Below are 18333 nucleotides of genomic sequence, written 5' to 3'. Positions count from 1 at the left end.
TCTAATGGCTGATATTTTCAAAAAAAATATGTTTTTTTAATAAATACAATTTTTTCAAATAAATATCATTATATTTTAATAAACACATTTGTTGTTATTTTTGGTAGCAATTTGTTTGTTTGTTGGTTTTTTGTTGTTGTCGATTGTTGGTGTTGATTAGTTGGTTGTGGAGAGCGGTGGACGTTGGTAGAGAATAGAGGAGACCACAGGAAAAATAAACCGGCGTAAAGGAAAGAGATAAAAGAAAGAAGGAAAATATACAAAGAAATTAATTTCGGCTTTACAATTGTTGTAATTTTTTTTTTTTTTTTGACAAAAAGTAAAAAATTATATAACAAAATTCGAAGAATTCTTAACAATTATGTTTGTTGCAAGTATTGGCGAAATGATATAGTTTATTTACCTTAATAAATGTCCGTCACGTCGACGTGATGTCTGCCATGGTGAGTCCTCGTAACGGTACGCCTTGCGCATCAATGGCGCACAGGARCAGCTCAACTTGTTACCCATGGCGCAGCTGGCACAACCACCCTGACCTCCAGCAGCTGGAATAAAGTTGTTGTTGTTATTTTTTTTAGAGAATATTCACAAATTTTTCTTTTATATTACACAACAATGTGTAAAAAATTATAAAACATTAGTTTAATACTTTTTAAATTTCAGTGACACTCTGTGTTTGTATTGTACGTTTCCTTGCACTTTTKGCTACATTCATAAATTCAACATTTTGTTATGATACCTACCTTTACCTGAGGCACCCCGATGTCACCACATTCCGCTTACATCTGCCTGTGAAAGCGCTTGACCGCGATTTAAGGACTGCGAACGTTGGTTGTGACGATGAGCGTGATAACGACTACCGCGCTGTAAAGACCAAAAGTCAAAATTTAGTAAATCATAGTATATTTGGAATAATTTTATAGAGACAGTAGCAGAAAATGATTTTTTTGTGTAGGTATCAAGCTATTTTTCAAGACCTACCACTTAGAGTTTAAAAATTCTATAAATCGTGTCTAAATTTATTSATTTAAGTTGTATAATTCTGTTCCAAATTTTTAAGTGATCTAACAAATAACTTTCGAAATTCATTTTTCAAAAGTGAAAATCTGTACAGAGGATACCGATCGATACAATAAAAGTGTTTTACACCATGACTAGCATATGATCAAATTTGACCCAGACTGATCCTTTTAAACTGTGCGCGCAAACCGAATCCGTAAACAAAAAAAAAATTTTTGTTTAATTCAGCCCGAATGTGATTAAATGATAATGGGTGACACACGTTGAGGTACTTTTTTCAATAGCCGTTTTTTGACAGATCACGCGTGAGTCGTGTCAACCTGTCATGTTATTTTTGTTCACTATTGTTTGACATTCAAATTCGTTTACAAATCGTTCAACTTAATTAATAAACCGAAAATTACMACTCGCAACTCGGACTGACGTATAGAACGACTTTTACGTCGACATCGCTTCGTTTYATGAGCTCTTGAAAAAGTTCAAAGTAGATCCGACGTTTTCAAGCCAAATTTTGTTARCAAAGAGGCTCATTTCTGGCTCAATGGGTATGTAAACAAGTAAAATTAGCATATTTGTGATGAAGAGCAATCGGAAGAGATTCAAGACCTGCCACTTTATCCAGGAAAAACAAAGTTTTGCTGTGGGTTGTGGGCCGATGGAATCATTGGTTCATATTTCTTCAAAAATTACGCCATTGAGAACGTAAACGTTATAGGTGACCGTTAATGCTGCTCGCCGACATTTGGTTTCAGCGAGACGGCGCCACTTCCCACACATAGCACCAATCAATAGATAAAGTGAGATCGTTTCAGGAAATGCCAGAGATAGGTTAAAAATATATGGCTGTAATAAATCTAATTCTGTAAAATTTTGGTTATGGTTCTCTACTTTAGAAATATATTGTACAAGATTCTGTAGAGACGCAAAACCATTAAAAAATTATTAAAACGTTTTTCGATAACTCGATAAATACCTAACGAATTAAAGTTCAGTGATCTTCCGTTTCTTCTCTGAAACTWTGATGTTTACTTGCACGGTTAGAGCGCTTATTAAGAGGAATAAGAGAGTGATTACTACATAAACATTATTTTACTTCACCAAGAGTACTTTGACATTTTTTTTTGCGTTTTTCCACTTCTTCTCTCATTTTAAGTACATAAAAAAATGATAAACACGCTCTCCATCTTTACAAAAGAACTCTAAGAAAACTAATAGTGGACAATATACGTGTATTAGTAACTACATACTAAAGTATATAAATATAACGGAATTGAAGGAGATGCATTAAAAKAGGTAATGACAAAAAACGAGTTGAAAGCGCGCAAGGAAATAGTTAATTTATATAACAATGAAAGCTGCAGCATTTCTAACATTTCTGGTAACAATGAGAAATTACAACGACAACGACAACAACGACGTCGACGACAGGCACTTAAGCWAACAAATGACAAACCTATTTACACAGGCTTCTCATGCTCGCACAGAAAACGGCAATACAAAGGAGAACTTGCAGAGAAAAACTGCTCTCACTGCAGGCACATAATGCTTAGGGAAAAATAAAACGGTTAAAGGATGAAAAATCATTGCGGTAATGCTTGAACTTCCTTTATATATAATTTTTTTTTTAACAGTTTTAGATGGAGTAGTTGGAAAATTCATTTGAGTTTGCTATTTACTAAGCAGAACATGAACTATAACTAATATACAGGGATTTCCAATAAGAGTGTTAAGATTTCTTTCAACACATTATTTCATATGCACTATATCAGTCAAATCGCCGGCACGACGTCTTTTGCAAGAACGATTCGTTCGTTGGAATAACTCAGTTTTGGAGGACTTTTACTACCAAACCAAGTCATATGTCATGAATGGCACGCTCAGTATTGACTTGTAAAGATTGAAGAGAGTCTAGTTTATTGCTAAAGMTCAATGACTTCAAATAACCTTACAAGAAGTAGAGCAATGGTGTTAAATCAAAAGTTCTTGAAGACCCTTCAATGTCACAATTTCTTGTAAGTATCGGATCTCCAAAATTTTCTCGCAAGAATTCGATTGTTGCACGTGCTGTGTTGCACATAGAACCCACTTACTAGATTCATATGTTGTCAAGATCAATTTCTTCCAGTCGCGATCATAAAAAGTTGGTTATCATCAATCTGTACCCATCATCACCATCTTCACTTCGAAACACGTACGAAACACGTACGAAGCGATGATTGCACGAGACCAAAAACCTCACCAAATGTCAATTTAGGTGAATGTAATGTTTGTTAATGAACAATTTGTGGATTTTCTTCGCACTGGAATCTACAGGCTTTGTTTATTTGTCGCACCACTCAAACGAAAGTAAGTCTCAAAGTTGTTTCAAAACAAAATCAGCTAATTCACGACGCTTATGGTAGTCCAATGTCTTTAGTTCTTGAGTAAGAACAATTTTATACGGATGCAAGCCCAAATCCTTTCCAAAAATCCGCCCCACTGTGGTTTGAAACAGTCCCAATTCTTAAAAACAAAGACAAATTGCGATCTTCAGTAATACTTGTCTGAAAGGYAGCAATATCTTCATTACTTGGAAAGGTTCTTTGTCTTATTGACACTGGAACATTATGCAAAGAAAAAGTAAGTACACTCGCAGCGAGGTGAACATTTCAAGATATATGTAATTAGACTGCAACTTCGAAATTCTAAGATAATTATGATCCGGTGTCCAAATAATTCTTTAACTTATCGAGGTATATGTATATCTAGTGCGGTCTTATCGTCATTGAAACCTGAGATAGTCGGTTTTACTGATCCAAGTAGGTTTTGATGTCCTTACTTGAGGTGGTGGTTCTCCCATCCTAAAAAATTGGTGATGCAGCMTATCCCATTTAATGGCAAAGCTTTAAACTTGTATGAGCTCTAGCATTATCCTGGTGCACTTTTGCTTTYGAACAATTCTGTCCTCTTCTGTATGAGTGCATTACTCAATTTGTCCAGCTGAAAGTGCATTACTTCAGTATTAATCGTGGTATTATCGGACAAAAGCTGTATATAAACGATCCCTTTAAATGAACAGATAATATAATCTTTTTTTTTTTTTGGTGACTATCGACCTTTGAAGTGATTTGAGCTGTCTTCAAACGAAGATCACTTCTGCGACGTTTGATAAGCAAATCACAGTAAGAACATTAGAAACGCATATGTTAATCTTCGAAATGAGTCCTGGAAGTTTCGTGAACAGTCGCGTTAGACAAATTTAACGTATCAGCAATATTCTTGTTCTTATTCGATAACTTACATCGATCGGAACTAAATTCTGTAAACCAATTTTGGTTTGGCTGTTCAAATATATAAAGGTAAAACGGATAATTGCGACTTGGATGCGAAAAATCAATAATCAATAAGATCACCTGTTTTCATTAAACGAAATTGCTTAGTGAACAACACTTTACTTGGCGCCAGTACCGAATCTTAAGGTGAATGCAAAATACTTCACTAAATACACAGCGAAATGTTCCTAAACACTTGGCCCGACTACCGTTTGCGATGGCTGTCTCACCGGAAACTGTAAACGAAAAACCGCTTCTTTGAAAGTTTCACGATTAAGTGGTTTACTCCAAATGCGAGCGAAACCATTGACCTTTATACCAAAATATTATCAGATAACATATAAATTAGAAGTTATGTCAAATCGATAGTGCGTTTTTAATGAACGTGAGTTCAGCCTCCATGATAAAACATCCCCGAATGAGTTGAGACTGATCGACTTCGCTGGGACCCGAAATATTTTTATCTCCAGTACTAGATTCCACCGTAGATAAATTAAGATACCTAATTGTGTGCGGTTCGAAAAGCCACCAACCAAATCGATCATATTGTGATAAATGGTCGACACGTCCCCAGTGTTTCAGAAGTGCGTACGCACCGAGGTCCTAACATTGACTCGGATATCTATCTTGTTGCAGCCAAGATACAACAAGCCCATCTCTGTGCACAATGAACAAAGAATATGAGTCGATGTTACGAGATTTCGAGAGAAATGTTCTGAGGAAGCAGAGGAAGACCTCCACTCCATTGGAAAAACAGGTGAGAGGGCTTTGTTTAGACTTGAAATCTTCAATTGGCGCTGGTGAGAAGAAAGAACGACTGGCGCGCTATTCTAAATTTGGCTATAACCGCATAAGCAGGGTCTATACCAATAAAGAAGAACAAGTTGGCAAACTAATCCAATGACATCAATTCCATTGTCTGTATCAATTTTCAAGCTTTGCAACTGAACTAAAATAGCACTGGTTATCAAGTGTTTTGATTGCTGTTAAGATAAAATACGAAAAGCTTTACGATGGATATGTCAGATGGTGCCTGAGGTCTTTGCAGTTGTCAAAAGACAAAATATGTAAGGAGAAGCCCGGCTTTCGTACTCTATGGGCAATTTTAATCAGATATAATATTCCTAGAGAATAGAAGAATATTCCTAGAAGATTTGAGAGACCCTTAAAAGGAAAATCTTTTAAAAGGCTCACTACAGTTAGATGGAAATATAAATACTCGAGAAATAATCCAAAACATAACTTGAATTATTTTCCAAAAACAAGTAACAAGGTTCTCATGTCAAAAACTATTGCTTGTCTAATATTTTATATTCCTATCGATACCAAAGGGTTATAACTAATATATTTATAGCTTTTTCTAATATAAAATTAAAGTTACCATAAAAAAAATCGGGTTAAATAAGATTTTCATATTCAATTAGCCGGCACCACAACTGTAATTGTCTTAATGCCAAAATTCAGCACTCAAAGTAATCTCTCACAAAAGAAATTAGTTTTCAGGCCAAAGACAATAACAAACTTTACAAAGTTTAAAAAAAGCACAGACACAGCGTCATGTRTGGTGCAAGCTTTCAATACCAAATGCTTGGGTTGAGCGTGAGATGTGTGTGCACCAACGCTACACTTACCAACAATAAATTATTTTCTTTGTTTAATCTCTTGAACTTATGGTGGCAATTTATAACATTAGAAGGAAAGTTCCGAACGCGGCAACCACATTATTCTTACTTTGTCAGCTGAAACAAAGACGCCAACGGATAGAAATAACATAATCACTGTGGCATAGAAAGGGAACGATTAAGAGTGAGAGAGAAAGAGAGAGAGAGAGGGCGCGAGGAAAGGAGCGAGAGTGGGCTAATGTAAAAGGGCGTAGGGTGAGCGCATGCATTCAAGAAGATTATCGATTCCATTTTCAATGTTTTTGCAGCGTTTTAAAAAGTTTATTCTAAGTGCAGTCAACGCTTCAACAGCGCTAGTTGTCAAAACAATACTAACAACATCAGCAGCAACAACAACAACAACAACAACAGCAAACAATTAAACCGCAACTAAAGTGTCAACTTCAATCAAGTAGTTTGGAAAGCTTAGCAGATGCGCACAAAAACATTACCGAGAGTATTATGAGGGACTAAAAAGCAGCACTGGACTGGGCGGGGCGAAGACGCACGGAAAAGTCATCAAGACATTTATATAATAAAGTGAGTTTTTTTTTGTTTTTGTACTTGCAGGGAAGCTGTTACATGTGGCATTAGAAGACTGTCTATGTGCGCTGGGGTTAGTTTTTGCTAATATGTCCAGCAGATAAGCATTGTCTTGATTGCTTTGCAGACAGCGAACTTAAATAAATTTAAGATGATTATTGCYATCGACATTAAGGGATGTTTGTTGACAAAAACCTTAAATATTACAAGTTCTATTTGTGTTTTGTTTTTTTAAATGGTTTTATAGCTGAAGTTTTTAGAAGAAACTTTTCGAAACTGGAARTAAAATTGCTCATTGATGGCACGTTATCCGATGGCAAGGAAACTGATACACAAGACATTGCAGACACAAAAATCTTCGAATTTTCGGCGACATTTACTTTTTTGAAGATATTTTTTCTCATAAATTGCGCGAACCGGTTAAACTTCGTGCCCGGAGAGTGAAAAGTGCTTACACTCAACAAAAGGACTAAATTTTCATATATATGCTTTTGAATTTTCAAAATTTTTATTTTTTTATTCTTGTTACATATTGAGATACATTTTATGGTGTTTTGACCTAATTATGCTGTGAGGCTCTTGGCAACGAAGTTGGCTTCAGATTATCCAATAAATGCTGGAAATGCCCTGGTATTATCGATGACCTAGAAAAACACAAAGTTGAAGCTGTTACCTTACATGGATATGGCGATGAGCCAACCATTTCAACTAGGACACGATATACTAGTACAGAATATCTCATACCCACAATTTTTTCGCCAATTAAACGAATTAGAAATCGTCGTGTCGGCATTAAAGGGAGAGCATCTCTTGCGCATCGACTAAACGCATTTTGGATAATGGCTTATATAGCCTGTCAAAGCTAGACTGCATTTTGGTATGTGTATGAATCTCTTGCAAAAACGGCGTGAAGTATTTATTGTAAAAGAGATGGTCGAAAACGTAGCTGAGAGCCGTACATTCATCACACGCATCATTATTGGCGACGAGCCGTTGGTGCAACAAACTACATAGCTCTGGGCTCCACAAATAAGCCGGAGTCGTAAACGAATTCGCTTTAGGCACTGAAGGCTATCCCAGGCAGGGCTTATACATAACTAGTGTAAAGAAAATTGGGTTAGACATAAGCATGGTGGTATGGGCTCGGTAGACGATTCACATATAATCCGATGGTATTTCTTTTATTTACTAAAGAATTTCATTTTAAAATCTGAACACATTATAGACCGATTTTGAAAATTTTTTTTTTTCTGCTAAATTGAGTATGTTTGAACACCAAAGAATTGACTCGATTTACATGTTTTCAGCACTTAACTTGAAAAAAAAATATTGTATACTTAATCAAGAAAAAATTATGTTGGTAGATTTATTATTTAAATTCATACTGCCAATTAAACTCACTGAAGCGTAAAATGGAAATGGTAAAAAGTGCATAAAATAGTAGAATAAAACTTATTTGGAAAAAAAAATACAAGTAGTTTAAGGAAATATAATAATTTTGAGCTTTTCAGCGTAAAAAACGGTTTATCTCGATTTACATATACAATGGAAAAAAGTAAAAATAGATGTGGGTAGTAAAAATAGCTACAGCTTTTTTGTTAACAGCTTTCTAATATAACCTTAAAGTTATGTCTAAAACTTAAATAACAAAGTTTTTAGTTTTTATACCCTTGAAAACGGTTGTTACAGAGTATAATAGATTTGTTTGCCTAACAGTTATCTGCATCACCTAAAACTAAGCGAGATTGATATAGGGTTATATATTATATACTATATTAGATTGTCAAATATCTTCCACCTTTTTGTCTTTTGAATTTAGCGGCTATGTATAAGGCGCTACAGACACCTTTGAAAGGTCTTGCAATAACTAATAATTTGGATAATTTGTTCAACAGATAGACGTGTAAGCATGAAGTTCACTAACGCCGAAATTCGCGCTGTTTTAAAGTTTTCCTTCGTTAAACGTTAGAGGAACGTTCCGTGAGATTAATGGTGTCTTGGGGGATGGTTCTCTATCACTTCCATCTGCGGAGGAATGATTTCGGCGATTCAGAGCGGGTGAAAACGACACCATGGATAAGCCAGCCGGTGGAAGACCTGTGACGACGAATACCGATCAAATCATGGAAAACATCGAGTTAGACCGGCATGTGGCAGCTCGTGACATCGCTCAAAAGATGGGAGTTAGTCACCAAACCATTTTAAAACATCTGCAGAAGGCTGGATACACAAAAAAGCTTGATGTTTAGGTGGCGCATGATTTGACGCAAAAAACCTTCTGAACCGAACAACGACTGCGATATGCTGCTGAAATGGAACGAACTCTACCYATTTTTGAAGCGGATGGTGACTGGCGACGAAAAATGGATCACTTACGACAAGATCAAGCGAAAACGGTTGTGGTCGAAGACCGGTATTGTCCCAAATAGTGGCTAAGCCGGAATTAACGGCCAGGAAGGATTTGCTGCGTGTTTGGTGGGATTGGAAGGTAATCATCTACTATAAGTTGCTCCCATGTGGCCAAACGCTTAATTCTGTCATCTACTACGAACAACTGGACCGCTTTAAGCAGGCGATCAACCAGAAGCGTCCAGTACTGGCCAACAGTAAGGATGTAGTGTTTCACCAGGACAACGCCAGACTACACATTTCGTTTATGACTCGTCAGAAGCTACGGGAGCTCGGATAGGAGGTTTTATCGCATCCATCATATAGCCCGGTCATAGCGCCAAGTGATTGCCACAAGTTGAACTCAAAAGAGGCTTGTGAAAAGTGGCTGTCCGAGTTCTTCGCAAATAAGGAGGGGTACTTCTACGAGGGGGGTATCGTGAAGTTTTATATTTGAATATTTTGAACTAAGTCCGACCACTGTAAATCTTTTTATAAAGCTTTGAATAAAGAGCAAAAAAGCGGAAGGGAAATATTTGACAATCTAATATATAATTGATCCAGATGACGAGAAAAGTTGTAATCCAGTTGACTGTCGGTCTATCTGTCSTTGGTCTACAAAATGACATTTATCAAAAACTTATAATTTGGCAAAGGGAATTGCAGTGAAAAGGAGCACCTTTGGAACGCAAACTTTGCAAAAAATTACCGTTACTCCGTSCTCTAACAGGTCTACTGTATATGCCTCCTAAAACATCAAAACTACAATGGCCAAATTCGGTTAAGGCAAAAATGGATGAAGTCGTATTAAAATTCCGCTCAGTTTTACACTTCKACACCCGAAATGGAGTGAGAGTACCCTAAATGAATCGGGGTCAATATTGAATGATAGGCGTGGCACCTCCCACTTTTAGGTAAAATTATATATCTCAGAACCAATTSGACTGATTTCAACCAAATTCGGAATGTAAATATWTTAATTCTAAGATGCCTATATAACAGTATGAAATTGTACGAAATTGGACTACAACTACGTCTCCTTCCCTAATAGCACARTTTCCAGAAATTATCCAAACTTTTCAAGCYSCTGGTTACCGAATATGCTGACTCCAGTATTTATAGCGAAATTTTGAGAACAAATATTGGGCAATGTGTGAGTTATAATGATATGCCTGTGTGTTAGATATTAGTTTTATAGAGTCAATACTTTCCTTAGTCCCCATATACCTAATGRAAAGATTTTCGAACTTCYTAGTGACTTTATGCCGCAAATATCGCCCGATATGTGAGTTATCTCAATAAAAATAAGAKATAATTGCAATCTTTGTATATATCTTTCAAACTTAAATGAATAAAATCCGGTAAAAGCTCTACCTAGCCCTTATAAAACTGATACCAGAATTTTCGACCATCAAGTTGACTTTATGCCATGCGATGGGTAATTGTATATGAAGAACCTTGTATGGAACTCTGGTAACATTTTATTAGTTTGTGACATTATAGTTGTATGTACTCTTTGTTAAAATAAATAAACTCAACTCAATAATCCAATATACCACTTATAATGATTTTCGCTATTSTAACAARTTTTATGCCGAATATATCGGTCAGTGCGTATTATTTATATAAAAATAAGTTAAAGAGAACGAAATCTAAAATCAAAGCAATTTATGACAAAAACCATAAAGAATTGAATTTAATTTACTTTCTATCGAATAATCAATTGTGTTGGCAATAAAAAAAGGTTGCTATCAAAAACAAGTCTCCAGCGTACAATTAACTGAACTCTTTAAGTACTTCTATAAGATTTATGGCAAATTGCAATAAGATTRTGTTACACTTGATACCAATTTCCAAGTATAGAAAATTAGAAATAAAAATCACGCAGGTAAAAAGTAAATTAGAATGACTACCAATGCCATTTGGATTAAAATTAAATCCATATTTATAATTTGGCAAGTCATTAGAGACACACGTGCAACAAAATCAACGATGAACTGACTCGCAGCCACTCAAAAATAACAACAAACGCAGAACTAAAATCGATATGGGGCTTTAGAGCAGTATACATACATATGTATGTGTCGTATTTATGAATGTATTTGTGCGCTTATGTATACATTTTAAGCGTACTTCATTGAATTGCAAAAAATAAGAAATAATAATAACCGCAAAATCTAATAAAATGCGGCGCGACAAATGTCCTACCCCAGTCCGAATGCAACACAAAGCACAAATATGCATACACATATATAAAAATATTTACATATGTATGTATGCATGTATTTRCACCCCAAAAATTGTTGTTGTTAACATCTGAAGTTGGAAAATTCGCCGCGTGTGACGTACACATACATCAATAAAAGCGAATATGCACGAAAATGGAAATGAAAATKCTCTCGACAGTATTTTTCTCGGAATTTCACACACACATACAAACAAACACAAGCGCACACCAGMACATGGACGAAAGCATTGAAATACAAACACGAAAGGATGCCACCCTTTGTTGGCTATTTTTAGCAATGCAGCGAAGTCGCAGCAAAGCGCTGCGAGCTTGACAAGCAACAGTGGCTGCAGAGGGAGAAAATATGAAAATGCTAAAACGCAATAAACGCATGTAACAAGCGGCAGGATATCAAAGGATATACAGCATGTCTTCAGAGATGCAACTAACGGTATCTTTATTTACATAACACTAACTGTGTGTGTGAATATACTAAGTGTAAACATTACATGTAGACATATGAAGATTATGGTATATGTAAACATAGAAGTTTCTGCAATAAATTAAAAAAAAAATGTTTTTGTTAACAGCCACCTGCTAAGCAGTATATTCTCAACTTCCAGGCATACAAGTAGTGTTTTTACTTGTTTCTATTTGCAAATAAATAGCGGTTTTCTCTTTTTATATAATTTTAATAACGATCGTTTATTTTATTTTTTAAGTAGGTCTTCTAGTACAAGTGTAGCTTAGAAATTTGAAAAAGGAGAAAAAAAATTTTGGTTCATAGTTCGCTGGTTTAGGTATTCAAAAATATCTCCCGAAAAGGATTTTGCAAAATTCAAATTATTTTTGAAGTCCCAGCCGTTTTTGTTCGTGGCAACAACCTAATTTGGTTAATGTTTTGGGAATGAAGCGCGTCAGCCAGATGCATACCAAAATGTCTGAATCTTTTACTAAAGCGAAGTTGAGTAGAGTGCTTGTCTATATAGCTGAAAATCTGAGTTTCCAAAAAATTCGTCAAATCCGTCCAGCAATCTATCAAATGGCGCTCTAAAACTTAGCTAAAATTATTAAAACCAMATTCGCTGAAGTTCCAAGGTTAAATGTTGGCATACAGGAGAATATAAAAGTTATTAAAAATACGTGCAAAAGAAGTTTTCTTCCCAGTCCGGGTCAAATTTGATTGGATGTTATGAAAATTTTGRGAAAACTTTAAAAAAAATATTTTTTGTTTAGTTGCAACTCTATCTGCCTGCGGCAAAAGGAAACATAATTATATGTAATATTACGTATATGAGAGATTAAGAAAGCCTTCGAGAAAAATGTTATACTTAAATTGAATCATACTTTACTCAATATTATTGGTGATTTTAGGTGAGGAACCTTGATGAATCCCTGTTAGCATTTTACAAATCTCTGGCCTTATAACTACATATAGTATTGGCAAATAAATTGATAAAATCAGAATAATGCTATCTSCTTTAAATCCTATATAAGAACTTCAAACTTTCATCAAAATTAACTCAACGCTAATAACAAAAATATGTGAAATTGTCAAACAGGACTTTTTGAATCTAGCGCCCCCTGGTGGCGCCATCTATACGTCGACTATAATCTGCTATATTCATCGATTGTCCAGTGATCATTTCATGACATTTCATAGATTGAAAAAGAAGTTATTGCATTTCAAGTGTCAGTATGTTTGCGTTATCGGTGCGCAAATGAGCTTGAAATTCATGGAAATGGAGTTGGCCATCTCCAAAACATAGATTTTTCATATTTCGACCGAAAATTTTGGCTTATGAAAGGTGTGTGCACGGTTTGTTCCGCACATATTGACTGACGACGAAAACTTCCTCAGAATAAAATATTCGATCGGTGCTTGTGATCGATTATTTGACCAAAAATCGCATTTTAACCATTAACTACTCTCCGTCTTCACCTGATATGGTACTGCGACTTCTTCCTTTTCGGAAAAATGCATTTGCCCATGAATGGAAAGCGTTATGCAGACGTTGAGGCTATTCAAAAAGCTTGCACCGACATACTGGTGGCCATACCGGCCAACGAGCTAAAACACTCGTTCGACATGGTTTTGCACCGTGCAAAGAGCTGTGTTGAAGCAGAAGGAGACTATTTTGAATAAAATAAATTGACTTTGCCGAAAAACCATTTATTCTGATTTCTTTAAGTCTTGTTTACTTTTCTAGMTTTGATTCAAATTTCAAAAATACAAAATGTTCGGTTGCATCCAAACTTAGCTCTYTCCTACTTATTTGTTTATCTTCTCAAGTATGTAGTGCTTTGTTAGTGCTGGCGACTATAGCAGTTATAGGTACATCGAAATTATTCGCATATGGTCAGTTAACAAACAGTGCAGTTATGTAATTTACATCTCTTCTTCATACAAAAACAAAAGTACAGGTATATGCAGCAATGCAACCGTTACCTAATCAACATCTAGTTGATAATTCGCATTTTGTGGCTTATGTTTCCAGCTTTCTAAGGTTTTTGACTTCATAAACTCGCAACTCTGGTTGCTTTTGTTTCTAACCAGCAGACCATGGCATGTGAGTAAATAAACTCTGCACAATATTTATGTATATGTTGGTATACATATATGGCAGTTATGAACTCTTGCGTTTTGCATTTTGCAAAAGAGATTGGATATATCAGGGAAAAAGACACACATCTACATATATGTATATATGTATATTGGACTATATGTCAACAAATTCAAAAAAATATGTTGACATGTTATACTCGTTGGTGATAAAAGCTTTGATTTTAACAATTTTCAATCATTTTAGATATTTTACTCTATCAGAAAAATATTTTTTATTGCAAACTCGAACTTTTTGTGTACACGTTTTTCCTGCAAACAACAAATAAACAAAAATACATAAATTCTCATGGCGACAGAAATAGTTTAGGGCGCCCTAACTAAAGTGTCGACATAGCAATTATGCTCAGACGTTGTGTTTTGTATGTGTTTGTGCTATATATTTTATGCATGTAAATACGAAATTTATTAGCTGCGTCTTATTTTCCATGAAAATCTTTTCTTTACTGGGGCGACTGACTTGGTGATTTCTAATAATAATTTATATGACTGACGTGAAATCTAGTCACGGGTCCAGAGAGCTATTTGTGTAGCCTATTAGCCTGTTGGCATCTGTGCGGYGGGAAACATGTGAGTAAACAAAATGTTTATGGCCAAAAACAATATAAGAAACATTGTGCAAGTCTTCGGTAATGCGAAGCATAAATTGATGGATTTGGGTGAACGACGAAAAATATGTCGATATATATATTTTATATTTAGTTCACATGGAATTTTCAACAAAACCGAAGTAATTATAAAATGCTGAAATAGGAAAAAAAATATACATAAAGAAACTATCGGTAGAAACAATTTTTATGAGTGTTTCTTCTTTATAATGAAATGATTATGGTTCTAAATCTGTTTCTATATACTGCAGTCGAAACTTTTGCGCACAAATGCTAAGATTGAGATTGAAGAAATACCAAAATAAAATCATAAAATTCTCCAGAGATCATCTTTTTTTATCGCCCGAGAAAGCATAAAGTATACGAGCAACCACTCGGAAAGCACTTAAAACATGTTAGTATCTTATCWATTTCCAACAAAGGCTTACGCGTTTAAAAATTCGAAGAATTTAAGAATGGAGATGGTTTTAGAATGTAGAARAGTAATATCATCCGGGTAGCCAAAGAACATCGGTTTGAAGACGAGCTGCAGTGAGAAGGCGAACCATAACCCAACAGGGTTGTRCGCTGGATTTGGGAGCCATCACGTAAAAAGCGGCCCCAATGAAAAGGAAACAACAATCTCGTATGAGAGATGGTTCAGCGAATGAAAAGACAGCAGCAAATGGACGAGAACACTCCAGCTTCGAAGGTTTCCGAACGAGAAGGAAGAAGACCTTCGCTCAGTTGGATAGATGAGGTGGAGAGGGACCTAGCTACACTTGGAATYGCTAACTGTCRCCCTCCAGTTTCGACCTCGAAAGTAAAGTTATCCACAAAAACCCATGTTACATACCACTGTTTTTACGAATGAAGAATTTTCATCTCGATATTTAATTTTTTCTTTTTATTTAAGATATACAAATATTTTCCAAAAAAATCTCAAATTTTAGAAGGAACTGGTAATGCTTCTACATATTGCCTTATTGCCAAACAGATGTATACACTTTGGTAGGTAGCGAACAAAAATCGTTTCAGAAACACATCACACGGTGGTTAATATAACGCAAAAAATCTCTAGAGTACGAGTRTTAGCGGGACTGGACGAAAAAATTACACAGGCTTATTTATTATTATAATATCAATGTGAGGAAGAGAAATCAATGAACCAGGGATGWTGTTAGCGAATTGTTGGAGAAAAATAGCCGTAAAAAACTATTGCAGATCTCTGATTCTGGAAGGGGGGCCTACGCTTCCATCCATCACTGCTCCCACCTTCACTGAGTAATATAAAATTTTTTTTCARACATGTGGTTTTCAAGAAGGTAATAATTGAATGTTAGGGGCAAGGATTTATTATCAAGATAAGAGTTTGCCATTATGCGGACAAAACACCGCCGTGACTGACTCCAATAAATTCCATTTAAGAGAATATTCTGAATCGTCTCGGGTCGATCTGCGCAGACAATGGACTTCACATTACTTCACAAAAAATATTCCAGCGCTGTTAATCGTACAAGATATTGGAGCGCACGCTAGAGGCTCACTACGCAAGACAATGCGCTCGCCAAAAATTTCCTTCAATAAATTTATTGTTTCTTTGGCTGTATGATACGTATGCCTGTCTTGTTGGAACCATCTGCCCATAGAGCAAGCCAAACCAACCACGAGTTGTGGATTATCATCATTCCAAATGAAACCATTTTGCTTACTAACACACCCATTCAAACCAAAGTGAGCTTCAACACTGAACAAAAATTTTCTTGTTAAGAAACYGTCAAATTCTAATAAGTTTTCTGCCACGAGAACTCTTTTCAAAAATATACCAAAATTCATTCAGATTTTTTCACGCGAGTCGTCCATCTACCTCTATTATTGATGATAACATCAAATAAGTTCAAGAAACAGTGTATGAAAATCGTCGTGTTGGCATTAGTGAGATAGCAGAGGATTTCCTCATATCTTATTGGATCGACACAACACATTTGAGTTAGAGTTTTGGGTATGAAGCGGATAAATGCTAGATTCGTAGCAAAAAAAAAAAAAAACAAAAAAAAAACTTGAATCAGTTGCACAGATGATGTCGATAAGAGGTTCGAAAGAGAACAAAATTCGAAAGAGATCCTTGAGGGAGTAGCTGCAGACTCTACATTAAACAAACTTATCATTACTGCTACTGAGATGTGGATTTATGAATAAGATGTCGAAACTGTTCAACAATGTAGCGAATAACGCTCCAAAATGAATCAAAACCAAACCAACAAAATTTGCTTAGGACACTAAAGTCCAACCCGAGGCTGATAAAAAACGTGTAATTGGATTAAGCTTTGGCATGCTCTTATTAGCTTATGAGCCGATGCGAACTCTAGTTTCTGTTTGTCCGGGTTATTTTTGATCAGATGGTATATTTGACAGAAATCGAACTTAGATTATATTCAATAACATTTTAACCCTTTCAATCACCTTAAAATTTTGGTAAAATATTTTAAATTAGCAYGAATTTGAAATGGCAATTTAAAGTCAAATGACAGAGATGTCAACGCTTTAATATGCTGTACTGATTGATGTCATAATCTAGCACAGAAAAAAAAACAAATATAAATAATATTAAGTAAAAAATTTAATAATGAACCCATTTATTCAAATAAAGAATTTTTTAATGTTTTTGTTGCATATACTCACAGAAGCACTCTAATAAATTGGCAGCTGATTTAGATGTGAACAAAATTTACAAAGCTTGCTTTTCACAAATTAAAAAAATATTTGTTTTTAAGACATATACATATCTATGCAAGTATATACACTCGATATCACACATAAACCGAAAAAATATAAATTTCCACGCTCAAACAAAAATAATAAATAAATCAACGCTATTTGCACATAACACCCGCTTCGCTTTGACGGATGTAAAAAAAAAAAAAAAAGAAATGGCAATTTCGCACTTGTTGCAGCTAGACGCTAATTTTTTGTTTGCACCATATTTATTTTTAATATTTTTTCACAACACATGTGCACACACATACATACAAATATGTATAAGTTTGGCAACGAATCATATTCATCACTTTCACAGCTCACAAATGCAATGAAATCACTTTTGAATCAAAAGCCCACACTATGCGCCGCTTCCGAAAATAAACATAAATTATGCTGTGACAAGAACAACGGATGCACCAAAAAAAAAAACACAGCGTGAATTGCGCGATAACGTCAGCTGGTTGCGGCGGCCAAGCTGTTTACCGCTAAACCGATGAAAAATGCGAGACACGCGACGTGCAACTGAAGCTGCCACATAAAATCTTGGCGGCGCGCTGAATGGGACCGGCCGGCCCACTCGAGAAGGTGTGAGTACGAGGAGTACGAGTATGCAAATGTGACTACAACTGTTGTGTGGTCGTGTCGTGAGGTCTCTTTAATGCTAATGCAGCGCTGATGKAGTCGTCACAGATGCAAGGTGTTCGTTCGTCGCCGCTCAATGCTGCGAGTATTTCAATGCAAAGCTGAGTAGCGCCCACACCTGCACAGCGCTGCGCTCTCACTCAACACTCCGCGTCGCTGTTAGCGCACTCTATGCGCATAGTCAAGTGCTTGCTGCTGCTTTTGGCTTAAGAACTGCTTCGTTTTTTACTGATCGCTCAAGATCGCTGAGAGCGCTCTCTGGCGCCGTTGCTMTGCATATGCCTGTAGCTTTTGTGTTGCGATAAAAGCAATTAAAATGGTCTGAGTGATTCGTATTTGGATTAATATTTTGCCTTGTGTATTGCATTTGTAGTGCCGTTAGAATTTATTTAGGGCCAGAATGCACATGGCATTGCAGTCGCCCAGTCTGCCCACGCTTCTTTGTTATTTTTAACATATTCTCAGCGGCTTTTRAGTTGTTTTCTTGAAGTGTTTTTTATGGCCCTCAGGAACTGAAAAATAATTCAATTTGGGCGAGGAGGGAAGAATTGGATTTCAGAAATTTTTTTTT

The 18333-nt window shown here is 35.8% G+C and overlaps 1 protein-coding gene across 1 annotated transcript in view; it reads right to left on the bottom strand.

The window, feature by feature from the left end:
• The window catches only part of LOC108967111, a 40507-nt gene extending 23362 nt beyond the window's left edge, over nucleotides 1-17145 (bottom strand). The window contains exons 1-3 of the mRNA XM_018930357.1: nucleotides 17043-17145; nucleotides 744-864; nucleotides 404-545 (exon numbers count right to left, since the gene is read on the bottom strand). Coding sequence (XP_018785902.1) covers nucleotides 404-510 — 107 coding nt within the window. The 5' untranslated portion in view covers nucleotides 511-545; nucleotides 744-864; nucleotides 17043-17145. The remainder of the gene's footprint in view (nucleotides 1-403; nucleotides 546-743; nucleotides 865-17042) is intronic.
• Nucleotides 17146-18333: the final 1188 nt, after the last annotated feature.

Source organism: Bactrocera latifrons, unplaced genomic scaffold (assembly GCF_001853355.1).
Source record: "Bactrocera latifrons isolate USDA-ARS-PBARC rearing strain unplaced genomic scaffold, ASM185335v1 scaffold_178, whole genome shotgun sequence".
NCBI lineage: Eukaryota > Metazoa > Arthropoda > Insecta > Diptera > Tephritidae > Bactrocera > Bactrocera latifrons.
The sequence above is the reverse complement of the archived record's forward strand: the minus strand, read 5'-3'. Positions and strand labels throughout refer to the sequence as shown.